Source organism: Ipomoea nil, unplaced genomic scaffold, assembly GCF_001879475.1.
Source record: "Ipomoea nil cultivar Tokyo-kokei standard unplaced genomic scaffold, Asagao_1.1 scaffold2779, whole genome shotgun sequence".
NCBI lineage: Eukaryota > Viridiplantae > Streptophyta > Magnoliopsida > Solanales > Convolvulaceae > Ipomoea > Ipomoea nil.
Window position 1 is genome coordinate 4,117,613 of NW_017619207.1, and position 22,486 is coordinate 4,140,098.

A 22,486-nucleotide genomic window follows, 5' to 3' on the forward strand; every position below is an offset into this window, starting at 1 on the left:
GTTCTCCCAATTCTTATTAGCTTCTTTGATTGCTTCACACAACTGCTTCCAGATCGTCCCGACCTCGTTTCTCAATAACACACAGTACTGATCGGAGAATAACAATTCAAATTCTGGCATGAAATCTCTTCGGATTTTGTAAACATCGAGTACCTTGAACAGTCTTTCTGGCGCTCGGCTTCTGCGCTCGCTGGGGAAGAGGATCCGAAGAGCGACATTGATGGCCTTCATCCACCTCTCGATCTCGTCTTCCAACTTCGTCCATTGCATTTTCTGCACCTCATCGATGCTCAGCTTCAGTATCCCTAGTCGCGCGAGGCTCTCCTCTAGGAACTCTCGCCGGCTAGTGATGTACGCATGGGAGCACTCCTTCCCGTAGCCTACAGCCACCATCCGCTTCGCGATCTCATGCAGATCGCTGATGGTCCCCGCCGGGAGAGTGTTGATGATGATATCGTAGTCGGTAATGGGATGCGCAACCGGAATCTCGTTGTCCGCTTCCTCCGAGTCTGACGATATGATGCAAATTGTTTTTGTTATTTTTGTTATTTTAATGCCATGTAATCAATGCCACCTAATCCTAACTGGGCCAAGTCATCGCAAACCAGAGGTAACCTGTAAAAAAGCTAATCGAACAATTTTAGGAGGTAAGTGTGTCCAATTACAATATGTTTGAGATGATGGGGGAATTGAACGACAAATTATATCATGCACCAGGGCGCACAATGCATTATGTGCTCTAAGAGTTTATGTGTATTATGTTAAGAGTTTATGTGTGTATTATGTTAAGAGTTTATGTGTCTTATGTTAAGAGTTCATGTGTATTATGTTAAGAGTTTATGTGTATTATGTTTATGCTAGATTATGTGTATTATGTTAGGAGTTTATGTGTATTCTACTATATAATTATGTAAATACGAAAAAGGAGATTCTTAGGGCGCACAATGCATTGTGCGCCCTGGTGCACGATATAACAATTGGAATTGAGCATTTCGAAGTAATAGATGAGCATATTAGACCCTTCTGCCTAATAATAATAATAATAATAATAATAATAATAATAATAATAATAATAATAATAATAATAATAATAATAATAATAATAATAAAACACAAAAAGATGTGGGATTATTTTTGATCCCACGTTGAAAGTGGAAGAGTGAAGGGGTGTTGAGCTCCCTTAATAAGGGAGCTCAACACCCCTTCACTTTCACCGCTTGCCCATCCCACATTGGATGGGCGGGCAAGACCGCAAGAGAAATGAGCGTGAAGCTCCTTTATTAAATGAGCCTCATGTCTCTTTTTTTTTTATACATAGCTTTTTTTTTTTTTAGTGGATGGTGTTTTGGGAAGGTTAAATCATTCCCCAAAACGTCAATTTCAAATGGTGCTTAAAGAGGTTTTCTCTAAACAATTGAGTTACCAAACAAAATTTTCGGCCTTTTGACTTCGTGTCAAAACACTGAAAATAGTGGATTCATCAAAATTTTGATGGATATGCTATTTACCAAACAAGGCCATAGTGATGTCCTATTTTCATGACAAAAACACCTCCAAGAATTCTCAAGTATAAGAGTAAATACCACTTAAGGTCCCTCGAGTTTGGTGGTTTCCCTACCTATAGTCCATAACTTCCGTAATTACCATCCCTGGTCCTCCGAGTTGTGAAATCTGACCTGCTTCCATCCTCCGGTTAGTTTCTTCTGTCTAAGCCGTCAAAAATGATGGTAGAAATGTCATTTTCCATATTTGAGTGCGGAATACACCATGTCTAAATTCCTTGACGATTGAATAATTCGAGAGAAGCATCCGACGTGGAGAACACCAGCTCGCCCCCCGCCACCGCCGATATCGCCAATTGCATGGAAGCGATAGAGGACCTCGTACACGACGACCAAGTCGAGATGGCCATTTCTTTACTGGAAACCGTGGTGTCGAAGCTCGAAACGGATTCCAAATTGGGCCAATTGTCAGCTGCACTTCTGAACTTGTCGAAGCTCTACGAGACTCAAGGTCTCTCTATCAAGGCCGAAGAGGCTCGCTCTCGTGCTTTTATCCTCAAACAAATCTCTATGCCCTTTTCCCATTAAATGAAGTAAGAAACTCAAGAAATGGTTTCTATTTATTTTACTTTAAGTAATTTCTTTTATTTTTATTTTTACTGTATCTATTAAGTTACCAAGAAATCTGAAAAGAGTAAATTCTTTTTCTTTTCTTTGTTTTCTTTTTACAACATTTAAATTAGAAACATTCTCTGAACTAAAGAATAATTTTTCTTTTGTCTTTAGAGAAGTTTATTTATTTATTTTTCTATGTTCTTGTTGATTCCGTAGCTCTTGAATTTAAAGAAAATTTTAGTATTCATCAATTAGGTTATCATGAAAATTCTGCTATGATGACACAAAAAGAAAAAAAAATGTGGAAAAAAAATACTATTTTAAAACTAGGATATGAAAAAGACTTTTTCTTTTCTTTTGTTTTTGTATTTTCTTGAAGTCTATAGTTGATTCAATGGGCAATGGTTCTTCAAATTGATGAGAATTTTGGATACTTTCATTATTTACGGTATAAAATATGATTGCTGAGTTGGTGGATAAGAGTGCCCATTTTCAGGCTTTGTTTTGTGGATGGTTTCAGGGATGCTGATGATGCAAATAAGTTTTCTAAAGAATCGAGAGGTAAGGGAATTTCAGAATATAGTATTGTCTCATCTCCCTTCTTTTGTTGGAATATTACTCTGTATTACTTAACTTGTTGTGTGTCTCTTTTGCAACTTAATCATATCTTTATTTTTCAGGTTCTTTGGTTTGTCACTTATTCACCTAAACTTCTTCGAGCATCTGGTTGTTGCGCTTCTTTTTCTCTTTGTATTCTGAAAATTTGCGATTTATGTTGCAAGGTAATCTTAAGAGCTCTTCCAACTTGCAAGGTGATGGCTCAAAGCAAGGTGGTTCTTCAGTTGATGGTGCGTATATTTTGCCTGTCCCTGTTACATATCCTACTTGGCTTCACTGAATTGCAGCGGATGTATAGTGTTGTTGGTCTTCTGTTACCGCCATTCTGATGGCTCGCCGGGAAGGAAGGTCGTCGCCGGCGGAATGGCACCGGTCCATGGAATTGCAGCGGATTCCAGCGGCGACACCAACAGACGAACAGTACACCTGCAATCGGAGATGACTTTTCAACTATGATGCAAAAGAGTAAAAATGAATTATATATGGCAAATGACATTTTTACCCCCATTTTAACGGCTTAGAGGGAAGAAACTAACGGAAGGATAGCAGCAGGCCAGATTTCACAACTCGGAGGACCACAAATGGTAATTACGGAAGTTAGGGATTATAGGTGGTGAAACCATCAAACTCGAGAGACCTTGGCTGTTATTTACTCTCAAGTATAATTTGAAAATCATACAGATTTCAATCAAAGAACTAGCACAACAATAACCCTAACTACTTCAATACATCATCCCTGTATGCAATTGAACTCACACAAGCATTTATATCCAAATTTCTATGGAGAATTTAGATGTAAATTGAGAAATAAAAGCACAATAAAGTTGTATATATTAAAAACACAACTACAATTGAAGTGATTGAGAGGTAAATAATGAAAACTTAGCTTTGATCAAATTTAGATTGAAGATACAAACTTGAATTGAAGTTACAATTAAATTGAAATCTAATCTAGCCTAATCTAAACTTATTCTAAGTGGATAGAAACTAGAGAGAAGTTGGCGAGTAAAAGTATCAAAAATATAGTTAAAGAGTAACTGCCAATCCCCTTTTATAACAACAAAATTCGACGGCACTTTGCATAACATTGGGTTGATCATTGCCTTAGGCGTGCGGGAGGTGTTCGACCGCATATTTTCACCGACGAAACTTTAAAATTTGACTTGATGATCTTCATGAAAGTTGTAGCCTTTCAAGTTGACTTTCTAATGCAGTAAAAAAACATCCAATTTAGACATTTTTACACTGAGATATGATTAAAATACTGAATAGTGGCCAGATTGAGCAAAAATTGCAATTCATGCTTTTTTGTTATAGTTTTGACTTGGTTTGACTAAATGATCAATGTCATTGAAAATACGAATTTTAGAAGTATTGTGGCAATCTTCTTAGCTTCTCTTTGGTGCTCCAAAGAGAATATGAACTTATCATGTAGCCTGCAAATCACCTCAACTAAGAGAGTGTTGACAAGAATCGAATTCGTGATATTTAAGTATGATAATTATAATTCACCTACTCGCCTACCCCTTTAAAAGCCTACACTCATTATCCTTAATTGTACTAAATGGTGTCTTATTAGATAATGGTCCACCCTGCTCTGTGGCAATCATTATTGTGTGGATCATGGTCAATACAATTGTGTTGACTATACTATCAAATAATGTACATTCATTACACAAATAATGTACTTTTATTATATTAAAAATGTACATTATATTCAAGGAAAGTACATTATTTGAGTACTGAAAGTACATTATTTTGTATAATGTACATTCATTACACGAACAATGTACTTTTAGTATATTAAAAATGTACTTTTTGTTATGGTCTACACAGTACATTATTGTGTACCTTGGACCATGGTCTAGCGTAAGCGTTGACCAGAATTACCTTCAGTCCAATCATTATTGTGTGGACCATACTATCAAATAATGTACATTCAGTACATAAATAATGTACTTTTAGTATATTGAAAATGTACATTGTATTAAGGAAAAGTACATTATTTGAGTACTAAAAGTCTAAAAGTACATTATTTTGTATAATATATATTCAATACACAAATAATATACTTTTACAAGGCGTTTGGTTCACTGTATTTTAGCTGTAGTTGAATTGCAATTCAGTGGATGCCTTAATTACATTGTTTGGTTTGAGGGAATTGCAATTCCCTCCTTTTGTTGAATTGCAATTCATGGAGTACCCCCCATGAATTGCAATTCAATGAATTTGAGAAAGGAAAAACATATGAAATGACATTACTACCCTTGGTTGTTATTACTATTATTATTACGTAAGGGTATTTTAGTCTTTATACCACTTATTTCCTTCTCAATTCCAATAATTCTATTTCTCTTTCCCAAACAACGTAATTTGAATTCCTACTTTATTCCCACCTTATTCTTTTCCCACCAAATTACAATTCATTTCCCCCCTAATTCCTTCCTTCCAACCAAACACCCCGTTAGTATATTAAAAGTGTACTTTTGTTATGATTCACATAGCATTGTGTGGACAAATAATGGCAAATTATATCCTGTACCGTGGTGTATAATCGACTATGCATCGAGCTTCAAAACGACGTCATTTTTTTTAATGATAAGAAACAGCACCTGTTTCACACCGTTCCACAAAAAGTAACTCTGTTATTTAATTTCATTTTGTATACACTGCAGTTTCAGTTCAACACAACTACAGTTCATTGCGATATAACTACAGTTTCATTCGACATTTATATACTCAAATATGTGAAAATGTTATTTAACTTTATTTATATACACTATAGTTTCATAAAAACACAACTACATGATCATTTCGATATAACTATAGCTTCATTGCACAATATACACTAAAAAAATGTGAAATGTTATTCAGTTTCATTTTATATACAGTGAAGTTTCATTTCACCACAACTACAGTATCATTTTGATATAACTGCAGTTTCATTTGATAATATATAAAATAATACGTGAGGGAGTGTCGGTTTAGATAAACTGTAATGTCAGTTCAGATACACTGTAGTTTTAGTTAGTAATTAACACACCAAAAAATGCGCGCTTCGTTAACAGTAACGGCGCGCCGTTTCTTTATTTAAAGAAACGACGCCGTTTTGACCGCGGTGCATGTGTGCACCGCGGTCCACGATATAACGATTGACCAATAATTTGCCCATTTAATCTCAAACTGGTCGTTATATCGTGGACCATGATGCACGTGTACCGCGCTCAAAACGGCACCATTTCTTTAAGTAAAGAAATGGCGCGCCGTTACTGTTAACACAACACGCATTTTTTTGGCATGTTAATTACCAACTGAAACTACAATGTATCTAAACTAACATTACAATGTATCTAAACTGACACTGCCTCACGTATTATTTTATATATTATCAAATGAAACTGCAATTATATCAAAATGATACTGTAATTGTGGTGAAATAAAACTGCAGTGTATATAAAATGAAACTGAATAACATTTCACATATTTGAGTATATATTCTGCAATGGAACTGTAGCTATATCGAAATGATCATGTATTTGTGTTTTAATAAAACTATAGTGTATATAAAATAAAATTAAATAACATTCTCACATATTTGAGTGTATAAATGTCGAATGAAACTGTAGTTATATCGAAATAAAACTGTAGTTGTATTAAACTGAAACTGCAGTGTATACAAAATAAAACTGAATAACAGAGTTACTTTTGCAGAACGGTACGAAACGGGTGCCGTTTCTTTTCATTAAACAAAACGATGTCGTTTTGAAGCTCGGTGCATAATTGATTATGCACTAAGGTGTATGATTTAATTTACCATCTCAAACAATGGCAAATTATATCGTGCACCACGGTGCATAATCGATTATGCACTGCGCATCAAAACGACGTTTTGTTTAATGAAAAGAAACGACATCCGTTTTCCACCGTTCCGCACCCTTCCGCAAAAAGTAACTTTGTTATTCAGTTTCATTTTGTATACACTGCAGTTTCAGTTCAACACAACTACAGTTTCATTTTGATATAACTACAGTTTCATTCGATATTTATTGACTCAAATATGTGAAAATGTTATTTAATTTTATTTTATATACACTATAGTTTTATTAAAACACAACTACATGATCATTTTGATATAATTACAGCTTCATTGTATGCACTCAAATATGTGAAATGTTATTCAGTTTCATTTTATATACACTGCAGTTTCATTTCACCACAACTCCAGTATCATTTTGATATAATTGCAGTTTTATTTGATAATATAAAAATAATACGTGAGGCAGTGTCGGTTTAGGTATACTATAATGTCAGTTGGTAATTAACATACAAAAAAATGCGTGCTCCGTTAAAACTAATGGCGCACCGTTTCTTTACTTAAAGAAACGACACCATTTTGACCACGGTGCACGTGCACAAAGGTCTACGATATAACGACCGTCAAGCAATGGGCAAATTATTGTGTGGACCATGGTCTACAAAATGTTATGTGGACCATAACAAAAAGTACATTTTTAATATACTAAATGTACACCCCTAAATACAATGTACATTATTTTTGTACTGAATGTATATTATTTTATACTCCGTAGTAAATAAAATATGGTCCACACAATCATGATAGCAAACAATGATCATTTGCCCATTTTGCATTTCTATCTTCTTTGGACCTATAACCATGCATGGGCTACATATCGGCCCAGGTGATACATAAAGCCCAATCCAATACGACCAAAACAGAAGAACACCGGTATCTTCTTGGATCCATTTTTCTCATGCGTCTGACTGACTGTTGTCTCCATCCCAGCTCTCGTCTCGCTATTGCCTATTGCTGCGAAGACTCTTCCACACTTCTCCAGGAAACGGGAAATCACCATTGTCATCGCCAGCCAGCTGCATCTTCATCTTTTTCAGTCATCATTGATTTTCAATCATTCTTCTGGTTAGCAGTTTTCAGTCTCTATTTCTTCGCTTATTCTCCGTGATTCGATTTTCTTTCTCTGCTAGTTCTTTTCTGTTTCTCTGTAAAATCTGAACAAAAACGAGTTCAGGATTCATAGTTGTATTTATCTTTTTTTTTTTTTTTGAAAATCATAGTTGTATTTATCTGTTTGTTTAAAGTTTCCTACTTGTGGTTTTGGCGTGGACTGAGTATATTGGACATGTGTGTGATGCTTTATTTTAGTTGTCCGTGCGTGTAAATTACAATTGTGCAACGAGAATTTTATTTATTTTCTTCGTAGGTGGGACAATCGCTATCAGAATATCACGTATTTGATTGAATACCAATTGGTTGTTGCTTAAACCTATTCTTTTGTAGTTTTGCTGAACTCTGTTTCTTGAACTATACATTCCAAAGCCACTTTGCTCAGAGAAATTCGTCATTGCGGTGCAGTGGATATTTGTTATGTTGATTTTAAATCCCTTCAATTCAAATAATACGCTTGCTTAGAAGATAACCCAAAGACAGTAGGGATGTAATGTCAATAGTACTGCCTCAGTGATTGCATAGTTACAATTTACAGTAGTAGGAATTTTAAGACAGATAAAATATGAACCTAATCTAAGATGGAACCAACCAATATTTGTAGTTGAGTGTTAGAAGGTACAAATCATAGTATATACCAAATAAATAGAAAATTTTATTTTTGGGTGTGTGGAAGCCAGCCTTAGATTGCAGGAGACATGAACTTCAGCTGTACCAAGATGCTTATGATGTCATCATTTTTTTAATCGATTATTTTTTTTTCCTCCATGCAGTGTGATTTTGGCTTTTGTACAGACTGGCTTCTCACAGGGGGTTGGTGGATTATGTTACATTAACTGTGTATAAAGGAGACAGGATTTTTTTCTGATGGCATCAAGGGCAATATTGCGAAGGAAAAAGAGCCTTTTTCATTCCCTCAACCAAAATTCTTCTTTGGTTCGGAGTTTTTCAGGTTATGAAAACCGAGAATCCTCTAAAACTCATAACTCTTCTGATTGGAGCCGGTCTACTATTCATCAATTACCGAATATAGATGATAGAAAGGAAGAATGTTCACTTTATCACACTAAAGTTGTATCACCAACTACTTGGGAAAGAGGATTCACAAGGTACAATTCTTGGGAATTTCCATCCTTGGGTTCGAGGACTGTTAGGGCATGGTTTGTTTCACCTTTGCCGATAAGGTTGGTGTTGGACAATCAGCACTATTCCTCGACTGCTGCTGCAGGTCAGCCTGACTTTGGTAGTGGGAATGATAAAAAAGAAGAGGGAGCTGCTATTAAAAAAAAGAAGGAACCTTCACCAGAGGAATGTGACCAGGCAGTAGAAGGTTTGAGCTCAGTTAAGGCGAAAGCAAAAGCCAAACAAGTGCAAGAGTCCCATAAGGTTGTTAAACCTGTATTGAGGAGAATATGGGCTATGCTTCTTGGGATTGGTCCTGCTTTAAGGGCTATTGCTTCAATGAGCAGGTTGAAGTTACAGCTTTTCCCCCAAGTATGACAGGTATTTTGGCCATCGTATCTCTGATTTGGTTCAATCTTTTCATTTCTGTATCTAGGGAGGACTGGGCAAAGAAGATGCGACATTGGAAAGATGAATTTAAGTCTACGATGCAACACTATTGGTTGGGTACAAAACTACTTTGGGCTGATATTAGGATAAGCTCAAGGCTATTGTTAAAACTTGCTGGTGGGAAGAGCCTCTCCAGGAGGGAAAGACAGCAACTAACACGGACAACAGCTGATATTTTCAGGCTAGTTCCTTTTGCAGTTTTCATCATTGTTCCATTCATGGAGTTTTTGCTGCCGGTATTCCTTAAACTGTTTCCGAACATGTTGCCATCAACATTTCAGGATAAGATGAAAGAACAGGTAGAAACTGCTAGAATTCTATCAATTGATCTTCAACTTTTTCTACCACATTGTTTTGTAGGTTTGAAAAATTTTCTCTTTCTCAATCTTCTTCTCTTTCCTCTCCTTCCATTCAGTAGATTAATATCCACTGATAAGCTTGCTTACTATTACTCCGTATTACTTTTTTATTTTTTTACCCTGGAACAACCAACCTCTAATCGGGGGGGGGGGGGGGGGGGGGGGAGGGGGGGAGGGGAAGGGGGGGACAGTACAAGGAGATTAATTGCCAGGCACACCCTACTTAAAACAAAATGGAACGGTACAAGGAGATTAAGCCAAGGAGACTACTCCAAACCCCTCGGTACATGTGTTGGAGGTGGGAACAAACATCCTCCTTACAAGTATGTGAGTGTGCTAATGTACAATAATGAAAAATAAACCAAAAGCAGTATACCTAGAATGTGAGTCATTGAGACTCTCAATGACTTATTGACTTCACTACAGAAATAGCATAGATCCAAAAGAAAACCAAAAACAAGTACTCCGTAATAAACTAAAAAGGCAAAAACACTTATACATGTATAAAGTGCTATCTAAAGGAATGACCATGGCACACCAAGCTATCTTCAGCTCTTGCAACGAGCCAAGTCCACCCAACAAGTCCATTAAGAGAAGGAAGCTCAGCAGTTACTGGAAATATGCATATCACCTGCCCAAATAGGTACTGGACGCTAAATACAAAGATAAAAGAACCTTAAGATTACCAGCCAGATAATCAATAACAGAACTCTCTTTTCCTTCCCATCATAACAATCTGAAAAATCTCAGCCATAGAAGCAGCCCAACCAAGAACATTGAAAGCCCAGCAGAACATCCCAAAACAAGCAAAAGAAATTGCCACCTCAATCATTTCAGAAACCACTCGCAAGCTTGTTTAATTTATGGATCTTTGTGTCAATTTATTGCTTTAACCTTTTATGCTGCCAAAGTTTGAGGGTTCATATTTTCATCCTTGTTAACTGAATGTTGTACAACAGTCAACTTCTATTTTCTGCTGCAGGTATAATAGGAATTTAGCCTCCCATTTCAGAAATTTCAGAAACTGACGTTGACCATTCTTAAGCTAGGACGTAACTGATCTGTATGATAGGTGTATGGATTGGTCATATGATAAATCTTAATACCACTTCTTATTTGTTCTGACAGAACAACATTCTTTTCATCATTATATTTTGGTGCACAAATTTACCTTGTACTAAGTCTTTTATGTTCAGTATGTCCACTACCTGATATTGTGGAAACTGTAAAATTTTAGGAGGCCCTGAAAAGGAGGTTGAATGCAAGGATAGAATATGCAAAGTTTCTGCAAGACACAGTAAAAGAAATGGCAAAAGAAGTTCAAAACTCTCGAAGTGGAGAAATAAAGAAAACAGCAGAAGATCTTGATGAGTTTATGAATAAAGTAACTTTCTTTTCTTTTCAAGTATATGCATTATAATTGTTTTAAAATTTTTCCAATGTTATAGTTAGTATGAGCATGGAACCTTCAATATTGACTTATTGAGTCTGGTTTATTACTTTGTCTAGTTCATGGACACTATCACTCTATACAGATATTACAATTTGTTCTTTGCACTCTTATCATTTCTCATTTTTTCTCTTTTTTTCTTAACCATTGAGAACATTATTCCTTCAATGATTAACTAGGTCAGGAGGGGTGCTCAAGTTTCCAATGAAGAGATTTTAGGCTTTGCCAAGTTGTTCAATGATGAACTCACTTTAGATAACATTAGCAGGTTGTTCCTTGTGCTAAAGTTTAAAGTTTACCTGCTTTGCAGTAGAAATTTCTGCTTACTCATGGCGTGACATAACGAATGCACTTTTCTAATGGCCTACAGACCCCGCTTGGTGAATATGTGCAAATATATGGGTATCAGTCCATATGGTACAGATGCATACTTGCGTCACATGCTTCGACAGAAACTCCAGAAGTAAGTCAATTTATGCTCATATCCAATAACCTCTTACTTTCATATTTAGCATTTAGCATATTCTAAGGTTGTAGAGGAGGTATGCTAAAAGCTGTAGTTCTCTAAGTGAATGTCACTTCTGCATGCCTACCAGTAATTAATGTTACCTGATAGATTTGAAATAATAAGGCTCTTCTACATTGGGCAATATTTTACATCATATGTAGACATAATTTTTGAATTGAATGATCCAAGTTTCCCAAAAGAAAATTAAAGTTGGCTCAAGCCTGCAAGAGGCTAGGATAATATTGTTTCTTAGTTATCCAATAAAATGTTAATCTTTCTTCTATGCCAATAACTTGGTGTGCAGCAGTTCATTTCTCGTATATTATAGATATTGTATTTGGACTTTGAATTGCTTGACATTTTCTGTTGAGAAGTTATGGGTCTCTATTGCAGCCCCTGTTCTCCAAGATATTTCTTTTGGTTTCCCCTCATAATTTTTCCTCACATTTTGTCTTAGGGATTTCTTGTATTGTTTGATGTAACCCTCCCTCCCATTAATATCTTCACTATAAGTATGTATTTATTTAAAGACCAGAAAGGCGTGCAACTTGAGCATGAGGAGAGTACTTACACCATAACCTACTCACCATGAGCTTTAGCACCTATTAATTTCCCAACAATCAACAACAAAGAACTATAAATCTCCATATTCCATATACCCAAAATTCGCTTGCGTAAAAGGTTTTTCAATTAAAGAAATCATAATTCACCATCAATGAGCATGTACACATGTTCTATCTTGTCCCTGTACTCTTGAATTTAATTTTTCTGTCCTGCTTTGCCCCTGTTTTATTGCTTCTCATTTCTCCCATCATCAAAATTCTATTAATCATCATTTAATCCCTAAATTAACCAATTTCTATGTCCTCTCATTCTTTTGACAAGTTCCATATTAAATCCTGATTGAAATCAAGGTTGTGGTAGGATTGGCATACCTTTCCCCGTTTACAAATATCTCATTGTTGGAGCTGCTGTCCCAAAGGTGTCAGACTTGGACTTCCCTGTTTGAGTAATCACCAACATCTTTGTTAGAGGATTGTTAGTGGATTGTCTCAGCTACTCATTTTGAAATTCAAATGAGTGGCTGAGTCTTACTATTAGATTGTATATATATGCTTCTCTGTACAACAGGTTTATTGATTCAGTTTAATAGATAGACACTTCACTACATACGTTCTATAATCTTCATCTGAAGCATATTTAACCCAATATGCTTAAGGCCCTTAGTTCTGCTTTTACCATCAGTAGAAATGGAAGTTAGATGATGATGTGAATACTGAAAATGCTGGTTGGATGAAACTGAGTAGTCATCATAGAATTCCAGTGAAGGCAAAGGAAACTTCTATCTAATGGTCATTAAGATCACTATATGTAATCATACTGAGTGGCGGATTGGAAAACTAGAATGTTTGATCATACTGAGTGGCGGATTGGAAAACTAGAATGTTTGATCATACTGAGTGGCGGATTGGGAAACTAGAATGTTTGTAATGTGGCTACAAGTAGTATGGGATGGCTAAGATAGATATATGACGGAAATAACAGAAAGGACTTTATTTGAAGCAAGAGACAAATTAAGAGAAAATGATATAATAGTTTGATATGTCCAATCCTATGGTTGCACTGGTTTGAGAGTCTGGTATGATTATGATATAAATAGGAGAGACAAAAGACTGTTGCACTAAAACTTGCTTGGATTGAACACATTAAGAAAGTTATGATAGCTCCTAAGGACTAAGGTCACGAAAGATTTAACACTTAATAAAATCAGATAGAGAAATAAAATCTATATAGCCAATGTCAAACTAAATTGAGATTAAGGCTTAGACACTTAGGGTGTGTTTGGAAACCCGGAAAATGATTTCTAGAAATCATTTTCCGGGTTTCTGGTGTTTGGCTAGGCAAGGAAAATGGAAGTCAAAGGAAAACAACTCAAAGTCAATGGAAAATCCCTCAACTTTTCCGGAAAATGACTTCCCCTTTTTTTTGGGGGAAGTCATTTTCCATCTTCATCAGACGCTCCAAGGCATGCAATCTCCACGACTCCATCTGCAAGCTCCAACCTCCATCAACATGAGAACAGGCTCCACCAAAAAATTCATCACCAGAAAAGCTTCACCGGAGACCTCATCATCGCTGATTTTCGCATGAAACCAAAGGCTCTGGTTTCCGATGCGGAAACCAGATCTCTGGTAAATCTGGTTTCCGCGATCGGAAACCAGTGACCAGTTCACGGACCCTTAGTTGAGTGTAGTCATTTTCCTGCTTTCCAAACGGACCCTTAGTTGAGTGTAGTAACAAAGCAACACAGTTAAGCCACAAGTAGTTGTTAGTGGTTCTTGTGATAGTTATAAGATAGTATGTTTGTAGATTGTTATTGATAAGGCAATAAGTCAAGATGCAAATGAAAATGGAAAGTAATCAATCAATTAAGCTATTTACTTATTGTAGCACACAATCAGATTTGCAACATAATTCATGAGATTAGAGCAGAAAATTAGGGGAAGACAGATCACCTAAATTATGCTATTTACTTATTTATTCATTGTATTAGATTATAAATAAGGAGCCTCCCCTAGGCATCACATATTGGTTAGAAAACGTTAGTTATTATAGCCGGGTAAGAGCATGAAGCTCTTGTTGGAGGGTGTCTTAGTGACAACCTTGTTCTTTTTCGCATTCAATACAAGCATTTCATCTTTCTTGTCCCACTTCCTTCTTTACTCTAACAAATTGGTCTGACCTGCCCCGGAATGACAAACACATGAATGGATTCTTGTGTGGAGATGTTAGAGAAGAACCAGGAGGAGATACGTACTGAATTGGGCACAATGAATGATCGGTTTGCAGCCATGGAAGCTTCCATGGCTAGGATGTCTGATCTACTTGCCCTCTCTTTCCAAGGCAGAGGGCATTGCAATGCCAGTGCTTCAACAACTGCCATCCCAACGCCGAATTCAACCTCGCCTGCAGTACATGTTCATCCGGACAACACCTTGCTGCCCATTGGAAAAACAGAACTCCCTACCTTTGAAGGCACAGATGACAGACCCGATTGGGTGGTTGACTAGAGTGGAGCAGTACTTTGCCATTCATCACACCCAAGAAGATTTGAAGGTCCCAACAGCTTTCCTCAGTATGGAGGGGGTGGCTCTACATTTGCTCCGGTGGCTACAACAATAGCAACCCACTCTCACATGGGCTCAATTCACAAATGACCTTTAGGAAGAATTTGGTGAAGAATTGCATGGGCCACCATTCGAACAGCTCGCCACACTTCGCCAAACGAGCTCGATGGATGAATTTATCGCTGCATTTCGAGCTCGAATTGCTCAAATTATTGGATTCGCTCCTTACAATTTTACGTTCAATTAGGACTTTTTCTCAATGGCTTGAAACTTGCAATTCGGGTGCGGCTCCAACCGAATGATGTGACGGACCTCCGAATGGCGATGCGTGTGGCTCGTGTTGCAGAATGGGAAATTGAATTTCTCTCCACCTTCTGGCTCCCTGGACGCAATCTGCAAGAAGGAAATACAGCGCTCCAGATAATTCCTTCACATAATGGGTTTACTTGGTCTAATGGGACTGAGAAGAATTGCCAAACCAATCCTTTTCAAATTATTCACAGCTCAAACCCATTCCAACCTAGTCTCAATTCTCTGGTAGCAATCAAACATCTTCCTTCTCCTCCCAAACACAACTTGGGTTTCCTGCTACGCAGTCTTCAGTGCGCAATTTCGGCACGATGATGTCTCGGGCTCCAGCACGCCATTATTCCAACAAAAAGTATATGGACATGCGCGCCAAAGGACTTTGTTTTCGTTGTCAGCAGTTGCACAGTCCACTTCATGTATGCCCGAATAAATCCTTGTGAACTATAATTGCAGTAGAGGATGATGAGGACGAGATAGGCAACGAGCCTGGTGTAACTGACCAGGTTGACGAGGACGAAATAGGCGACGAGCCTGGTGTAACTGACCAGGTCGACACCGGACAATATGAGGCGGTTTTCCCACTCTAGCCTTGGAGACAAGGCTGCTTCATTGGCGGGTGGCAATGATAATAAGGCAATAAGTCAAGATGCAAATGAAAATGGAAAGTAATCAATCAATCAAACTATTTACTTATTGTAGCACACAATCAGATTTGCAGCATAATTCATGGGATTAGAGCAGAAAATTAGGGGAAGACAAATCACCTAAATTATGCTATTTACTTATCTATTCATTGTATTAGATTATAAATAAGGAGCTTTCCCTAGAGTGAAGACATCACATATTGGTTAGAAAACATTAGCTATTATTGCTAGGTAAGAGCCCGAAACTCTTGTTGGAGGGTGTCATAGTGACAGCCTTGTTCTTTTTCGCATTCAATACAATCATTTCATCTTTCTTGTCCCACTTCCTGCATCTTTACTGTAACAGTTATGATGGTTGATATTGCCATATTGTTTTCTTTTAGCTTATAACGGGAAAGTGGTCCTTTTTATTTATGTTTGAATTTTAAAATATTTAAATTTACTTCTCTGCTAAAAATGTATGACAAAGTACTAAAAGTAATACTTCTAAAAAATAAAAGTAAAAAATAATTGTGAACTGTTTAGATGAGATAAGCATAAAATATTACTTATGCTCTTTGGGCAGGATAAAAAATGATGATAAATTGATACAATTAGAGGGTGTGGAGTCGCTCTCTGAGGAGGAACTTCGCCAAGCATGTCGAGAGCGGGGTTTACTTGGACTACTTTCAGTGGATGAAATGCGACAGCAGGTGTAGTTTTGTATGTTTGTCATTTTTCTATCTGTCAGTAACTATTATCTCTAACAGGTCAAGCAAATGAGAAAGGATGAAACTAGGAAACTTTAAGCTGTGAAGAATACACACTTATTATAGTCAAGAGCTAGTGGATTTGTAGTTTGGACATAATTAAGTTATTGATTCTCTATTTATAGCTATGTCTGAAATTTTGTTAAAAGAAAAAGCTTCTGAACTGTATGCAGTGAAAACAAGTAGTAGAAATTCTGTAGTGTTAATAAGGGGACAGAGATTCTGTACCTCATGATAGTTGATAGGGTTTCAACTATAAAATGTCAAATTAAAAGTAATAATATTTTGGGTCCCTGGTGTGCTTTGTGCTTTGAATGCTTCCATTTGGAGTTATTGCTGTGTTTAGATCAGATTTCTTTTTTTTTTTCCCCCTTTAAAATGAGGTAGGAAACTTGGAATGCATTGAAATGCCCATTGGCACAAAGATAAAAGAGCTGTAGCAAAGTGGGGAGAGTGAAAGGATGAATGTAAGGGATATATTGCCTTTAGTTCAATCAATAGGGAGGTAAGGGAGGATGGAATTCTTAGTTCCTTTTGCATCTTCGATGACATTCCCAAGGTGCTGGCATTGCTCTTGAAAAATGTTTCTGTTATTTGTACAACATATATTCAATATATTTCTAAACAATCAAACAAAATATTAGTGGCATTGTGTCGGCACTTAAACAACAATTCTTGTGCAGTTGCGTGATTGGCTGGAATTATCTCTCAACCGTTCAGTTCCATCTTCTTTGCTAATACTTTCTAGGTAATTTACTGTCTCCCTGTTTTTCTGACTGGGAATTTTTAGTATTGATTAAGCTTCTTGTTGACTTCTCTACTCTCTCCAGAGCCTTTTCAGTCTCTGGTAAAGTGAAACCTGAGGAAGCTGTTCAAGCAACACTCTCATCGCTCCCAGATGAAGTAGTGGATACTGTTGGAATCACATCCTTGCCATCTGAAGATTCTGTTTCTGAAAGGAGAAGGAAGCTGGAGTTCCTAGGAATGCAAGAAGAATTGATCAAGGTCAAATGTTATTTTCCTTTTTGTGCTGGATAACCATTTTAGTAAAAGGTGGAATGTAGAATACAAATCAAGGTGTGAAAGGTTGTTTCAAATCAGCAGTGAATTGGTTAGAATTAATACTGTCTTTAACTTCTTTTTTTTTTTTTTTTCATGCTTGAAATGAAAAAAAAATCTAGATTTAGCTGGAACTTTGAGATGTTGGTTTAGCACCGGAAGAGATTATAGAGTAGAGAGTTAACATCACAGTATTTTATGCGGTTGCTCTGTTTCACTCAATAGATCAAGGTTGATCTTACTTGTAGAATTGCCAATTGCTTCAATGCTTAAAGTCAACTGACCTCCTTTCAATCCTAAATATCATTTTTTAGTCTTTGATTTTGCAATGTTATATTTGTCATAAAATACTTAGCAGCTATAATAAATTACACTTCTAAGTTCTAATCCTATCTTTTGATACAATTTTATCTTTAAACTATGTTGCTTAACTTCTATTTCTGACATTCTAATCTGCAGGAAGAGGAAGAGAAAGAGGAAGAGGAGCAGGCTAGGTTGAAGGAGTCTGCAGCTAAGCAGAAGGATGTTGCTTTAGAAGAAATGACAATTCCAACAGCTAGAGAAGCAGAAGAACTGGAGAATGCCAAAAGCTTAGATAAACAAGAGCAGCTTTGTGAGATCAGTCGCGCATTGGCTGTTTTAGCTTCAGCATCTGTGAGTACCTGGCTTGATAATTATTGTCATTTACTGATAATTATTGTCATTTACTGACTAATAACATCTGATTAAGATCTTGACTTGTTTTCCTGCTGATTTTTTAGTCGGTGAGCCAGGAGCGGGAAGAATTCTTGAGACTTGTCAAGAAAGAGGTAGCTTCATCTTTTATCTGTTGAGTTTATTTATTTTAAGTTATTTATTAAAATTACTGGTGTATTAGATATTTTATTATGCATTTGTTTTGGATTTTGTACCACAAATTTTCTTATTAAATTTTATGATTGCTAATTTGGTGTTTCCTAAGGAAGAATATTCATCTTTGAGCCTTCTGATTTCCTATGTTATCAATTAATGCACATGTTAACAGTAAGGTTGTGAATGTTGGGTTGGAATTTGGGGCTAAAAAACAGGTTTATTTAGTTCCAAGTTTTAGTTTGTCTTGTTACTGAAATCTTTTGGTGGTTTACATATCTGATAGAACTCTTGACTTACTGAGACTCAAGACTATCTTTTAATTTCATCAAGATATCTATCTTTATACATTCTCTGTCAATGTACAATTTGATAAACAAAAGGTAGCACTTTGTGATTCTCTAGATTTTAACAGTGTTCCTTTTGCAGATAGATTTGTACAATAGTGTTGTGAACAAAGAGGGAACTGATGGTGAGGAAGAAACCAAGAAGGCCTACAGAGCAGCTAGGGAGGATATTGATGACACTACAGAGACAACTGTAAATGATAAAGTTTCAGCAGCACTCATTAACCGGGTAAGGCTACTAAAAAATGTATTGGTTTCTGAATGACTTGCATGGCCAAGTCATGAATTTATACTGAAGTGTGTGAGCATATTATTGTGTTGTATTCTTAATGTTACTTCTCAATGTTTCACTTTTCAGGTTGATGCTATGCTCCACAATCTTGAAAAGGAAATTGATGATGTGGATGCAAAAATTGGTGATCGATGGCGGTTGCTTGATAGGTATGCAGAGCTCCTGTGTCCTAAAGACCTGATGGTATCTGTGTATCTAAACCTGATGGATGCAGACTTATTGTTAGGATCAAACGCACAATTTTTACTCTTGTTGGGACTCGAACCTGACTCTGATAGTATCAAGCGTTTACCACTACGCCAAAAACTATAGCCCGTAGCGAAGACGCAACTCTTTTTCCTTATACCGCCAGCAGGGTGCTAGATTTGTCCCTTCAGGCCTCAGCCCTACAATCCCCTAGCCACCTAGTGCTGGACTTTGCCATTCACCAGCCTCCGCCCAACACTTATCTATCCAAACTCAGATATTGGCTGAGTTTACTTCATCCATACCTCAATTTAAACTCAAATTGTCAGTGTTAAGATAGTATCTATGTATGGATGCCTTTGTTTCATTGGTCATTGGGTATGCAACACTAATGAGGTTGTTCTGAGCTTCTTCTTGGGGCTTCATGTGTCCTATGCTTGGTGGTTCTACCTACCTTGTCCAACTGCCACACAAAAAGAAACACAGAAAGAAAGTACCTTATAGTGCACCTGCCTATTTGCTAAAGAGGATGTTACAAAACAATATCAAGTAATGGAAGACAGTAGTATTGATTAAACATCCTATTCTAGGTATTCATCAGATAAATAAATGTGCATCTTGCCTTAGTGTGGCATCTACTAAAGTTTCTAGAAATTGAAACCCTCATTGTCATCTATTTTCATCTCACTTGTCAATCCTTGATAGTTCTATGCGAAGAAGTTCATAGCAGATAAGCAGTTGTGGTCTGTGTGCAGGGATTATGATGGCAAAGTTACTCCTGAGGAAGTTGCTTCAGCTGCTAATTACCTCAAAGACACCTTAGCTAAGGAGGGTATTCAAGAGCTTATCACCAACCTCTCTAAAGATAGAGGTTTGTCATCTTAAATTCCTGTCATTATGATATTTTTGCTTTTACGCCATCCATGGCTAATAATTTGATGTGGATGGTTTATTTATTATATCCACACTGGATAATCATAAGCAACTGTGAGGAAATCAAATTTAATAGAGCTAATACCATTTTTAGTCTTTCAACTCTGGTTACATTCACTTTTAGTCCTCAATCAACAATTTGATCAAATTTAGTAAATGACTTTTGTTTAATCGACCAAATTTAGGCTACAAAATATTTGAAATGCCCTCTCTTGGACAATCTATTCTTCACATGTGAGGGTATTTTGAACTTCATTTTGTTGGATTGAAAATGTTTGCCCTATATTTGGTGAAATTAATTGTAGTTGAGGTACCAAAAGTGGCGTTAATTCAAATCTAATACATATAGTGATATTAATAATTTTTTTTTTTTTGATATTAATTAATTGCAATTTCATTTTCTGGGCTAGTATATTTCAAAGCATGTTTTTTTTTTAAAAAAATATTTATATTTGATAACAGAAGGAAAAATCCTTGTGGAAGATATTGTCAAATTAGCAAGCAAAACGGGAGATTCTGAAACAAGTGAAGAAGCAAAAGCCTAAGAGGCAAATGCAGAAATACAGGCTTTATTGCTGGAAACTTAAGAAGCAAAAGCCTAAGAGGCAAATGCAGAAATACAGGCTTTATTGCTGGAAACTTTCAAACGTGCTTCAAGTAGGTAACTGGAAATAGAGCTTCCTCAGCTTTTTGTGATTCATGGATGCTTAATAATTAATATATAGAGCAGAAGTTTAATTTTCTGTTTTTATTTTTATTTTTTGTTTTTGGTTTATACTGTATAAACAATAGAAAATATTGTCAAATTTTAGCATTTTGTTGTTGATGCTTTGGCTTCGCCCTTTCTGGCAAGTTTGTATATTGATTATACTATCATCTCTCTCATATCGAACGATATGTTTACCTTTTTCAAATTTCAATAAATTTGTGAAAACAATAAAAGGCCTTAGTGAAAATTGCATTATTGAGCATCCTTCAGTACTTTTTCAAATTTCAATAAATTTGTGAAAACAATAAAAAGTCTTAAGAAAGAAAATTGCATTATTGGGTATTCTTGAAATATTCAATTTTAAAATTGTGGGTCGTATTGTCATATTATAATATTCACTATTATTTCCTCTATATATCTTTAGAAATGTAACTTTTCAAAATATAATTATAGTTATAATAATTATAAAAAGCCTAATGGAAAAGTGCCAAGCTTAACTGAGTAATTGCTTAGTGCATTTTTTTGACCAACAGAGAAGTCAAATGGAAAAAATTAATTGCAAAAATTGACTGATTGCAAAATTTGACTAACTATAGATATCTGTTGTAGCATGCCATGACAAGCCAGTGGAGTAGGATGCTCAATTATTCCTAGCCATATGCGTGTCACTATTAGTTGTCAAAATTTCTCGTCAAGCCACCAACTACATGTCACGTTGTGAAACATAGCTCGAAGGACTTGCCAAGTGCCAACTGCCTAGCCACTTCGTCTCATCCTTTGTTGACGCTAGCCAAATATAGCCATGACCTATCGAGCCTCATTATGGCTCAGGTGGGACCACGGCGGGACGACAGACGACCTAGTTGGCCAGCAACCACCAGTGTTGCCTTGCTGTGGTCTGCGCTGGCCGGATGGGAAACCAAACCATCCTTCTCTCTTCGTCGTTTTTTTTTTGCCTTTTGTCCATTCCGTGTCTGCCAAATGGACCCTTAAGCCAGTCTAGCCCACTTTCAACACCTTTGCGCCCTATCACCCTATACTTATGCATTGCCGCACTTTGGCCTCCAGACTTTTTTCCCTTCCTCACTTTATACCCTATCCCTTTAGTCTTTGCTAGGAGTGGGCATTTTGATTTTTTTTTTGGGGTTCGGTTTTGAAAAAAATGAAATCATTCGGTTTCAAATTTTAGTTCGTTTGCTTCAGTTCGGTTTGAAATAGTTCGGTTTTAGATCGGATTTGGTTCAGTTTAGATTTTGGTTCGGTTTGAAGACTCAAACATTCCATAGTTCTCTTGCGCATATAACTATTTATTTATTTATTTTCACTAATAATTTAAATTTTAAAAAGCTAAACAACAAGTCCACAATGCATATTTCAAATTTCTTAAACTAAAATAAGTCCAAACCGAACCAACATCTTCACCTGCGTTTGACGTCCGACAGCAACGTCACAGACTCGCAAAGAAAAATTAGGAACAAAGAACAATTGCGAAACTTAAGGTTAGGAAATTGAGGATTTAGTATATATATTTGGGTAAATTTATAAATATAAAAAATTTTAGTATATATATATATATATATATATATATATATATATATATATATATATATATATATATATATATATATATATATATATATATATATATATATATATATATATATATATATATA

At 36.2% G+C, this 22,486-nt stretch overlaps 1 protein-coding gene across 4 annotated transcripts; it reads left to right on the plus strand.

Moving 5' to 3' along the window:
• Positions 1–7,520: 7,520 nt before the first annotated feature.
• On the plus strand, positions 7,521–21,068 carry LOC109157363 (LETM1 and EF-hand domain-containing protein 1, mitochondrial-like). 4 transcript variants are annotated; one of them, XM_019305262.1, is made up of 16 exons: positions 7,521–7,674; positions 8,493–9,188; positions 9,278–9,590; positions 10,888–11,034; positions 11,280–11,368; positions 11,471–11,563; positions 16,255–16,381; positions 17,122–17,186; positions 17,269–17,443; positions 17,957–18,151; positions 18,259–18,306; positions 18,776–18,922; positions 19,052–19,134; positions 19,927–20,042; positions 20,567–20,675; positions 20,715–21,068. In XM_019305262.1, exons 2-15 carry the CDS (start codon positions 8,587–8,589, stop codon positions 20,647–20,649), a joined length of 2,283 nt encoding a protein of 760 aa, XP_019160807.1. In that variant the 5' UTR covers positions 7,521–7,674; positions 8,493–8,586; the 3' UTR covers positions 20,650–20,675; positions 20,715–21,068. The 4 variants fall into 4 exon arrangements, with proteins under 4 accessions (XP_019160807.1, XP_019160808.1, XP_019160810.1 ...); XM_019305263.1 differs by having other exon boundaries at positions 20,567–20,656; positions 20,751–21,068; XM_019305265.1 differs by having other exon boundaries at positions 20,567–20,653; positions 20,748–21,068.
• Positions 21,069–22,486: the final 1,418 nt, after the last annotated feature.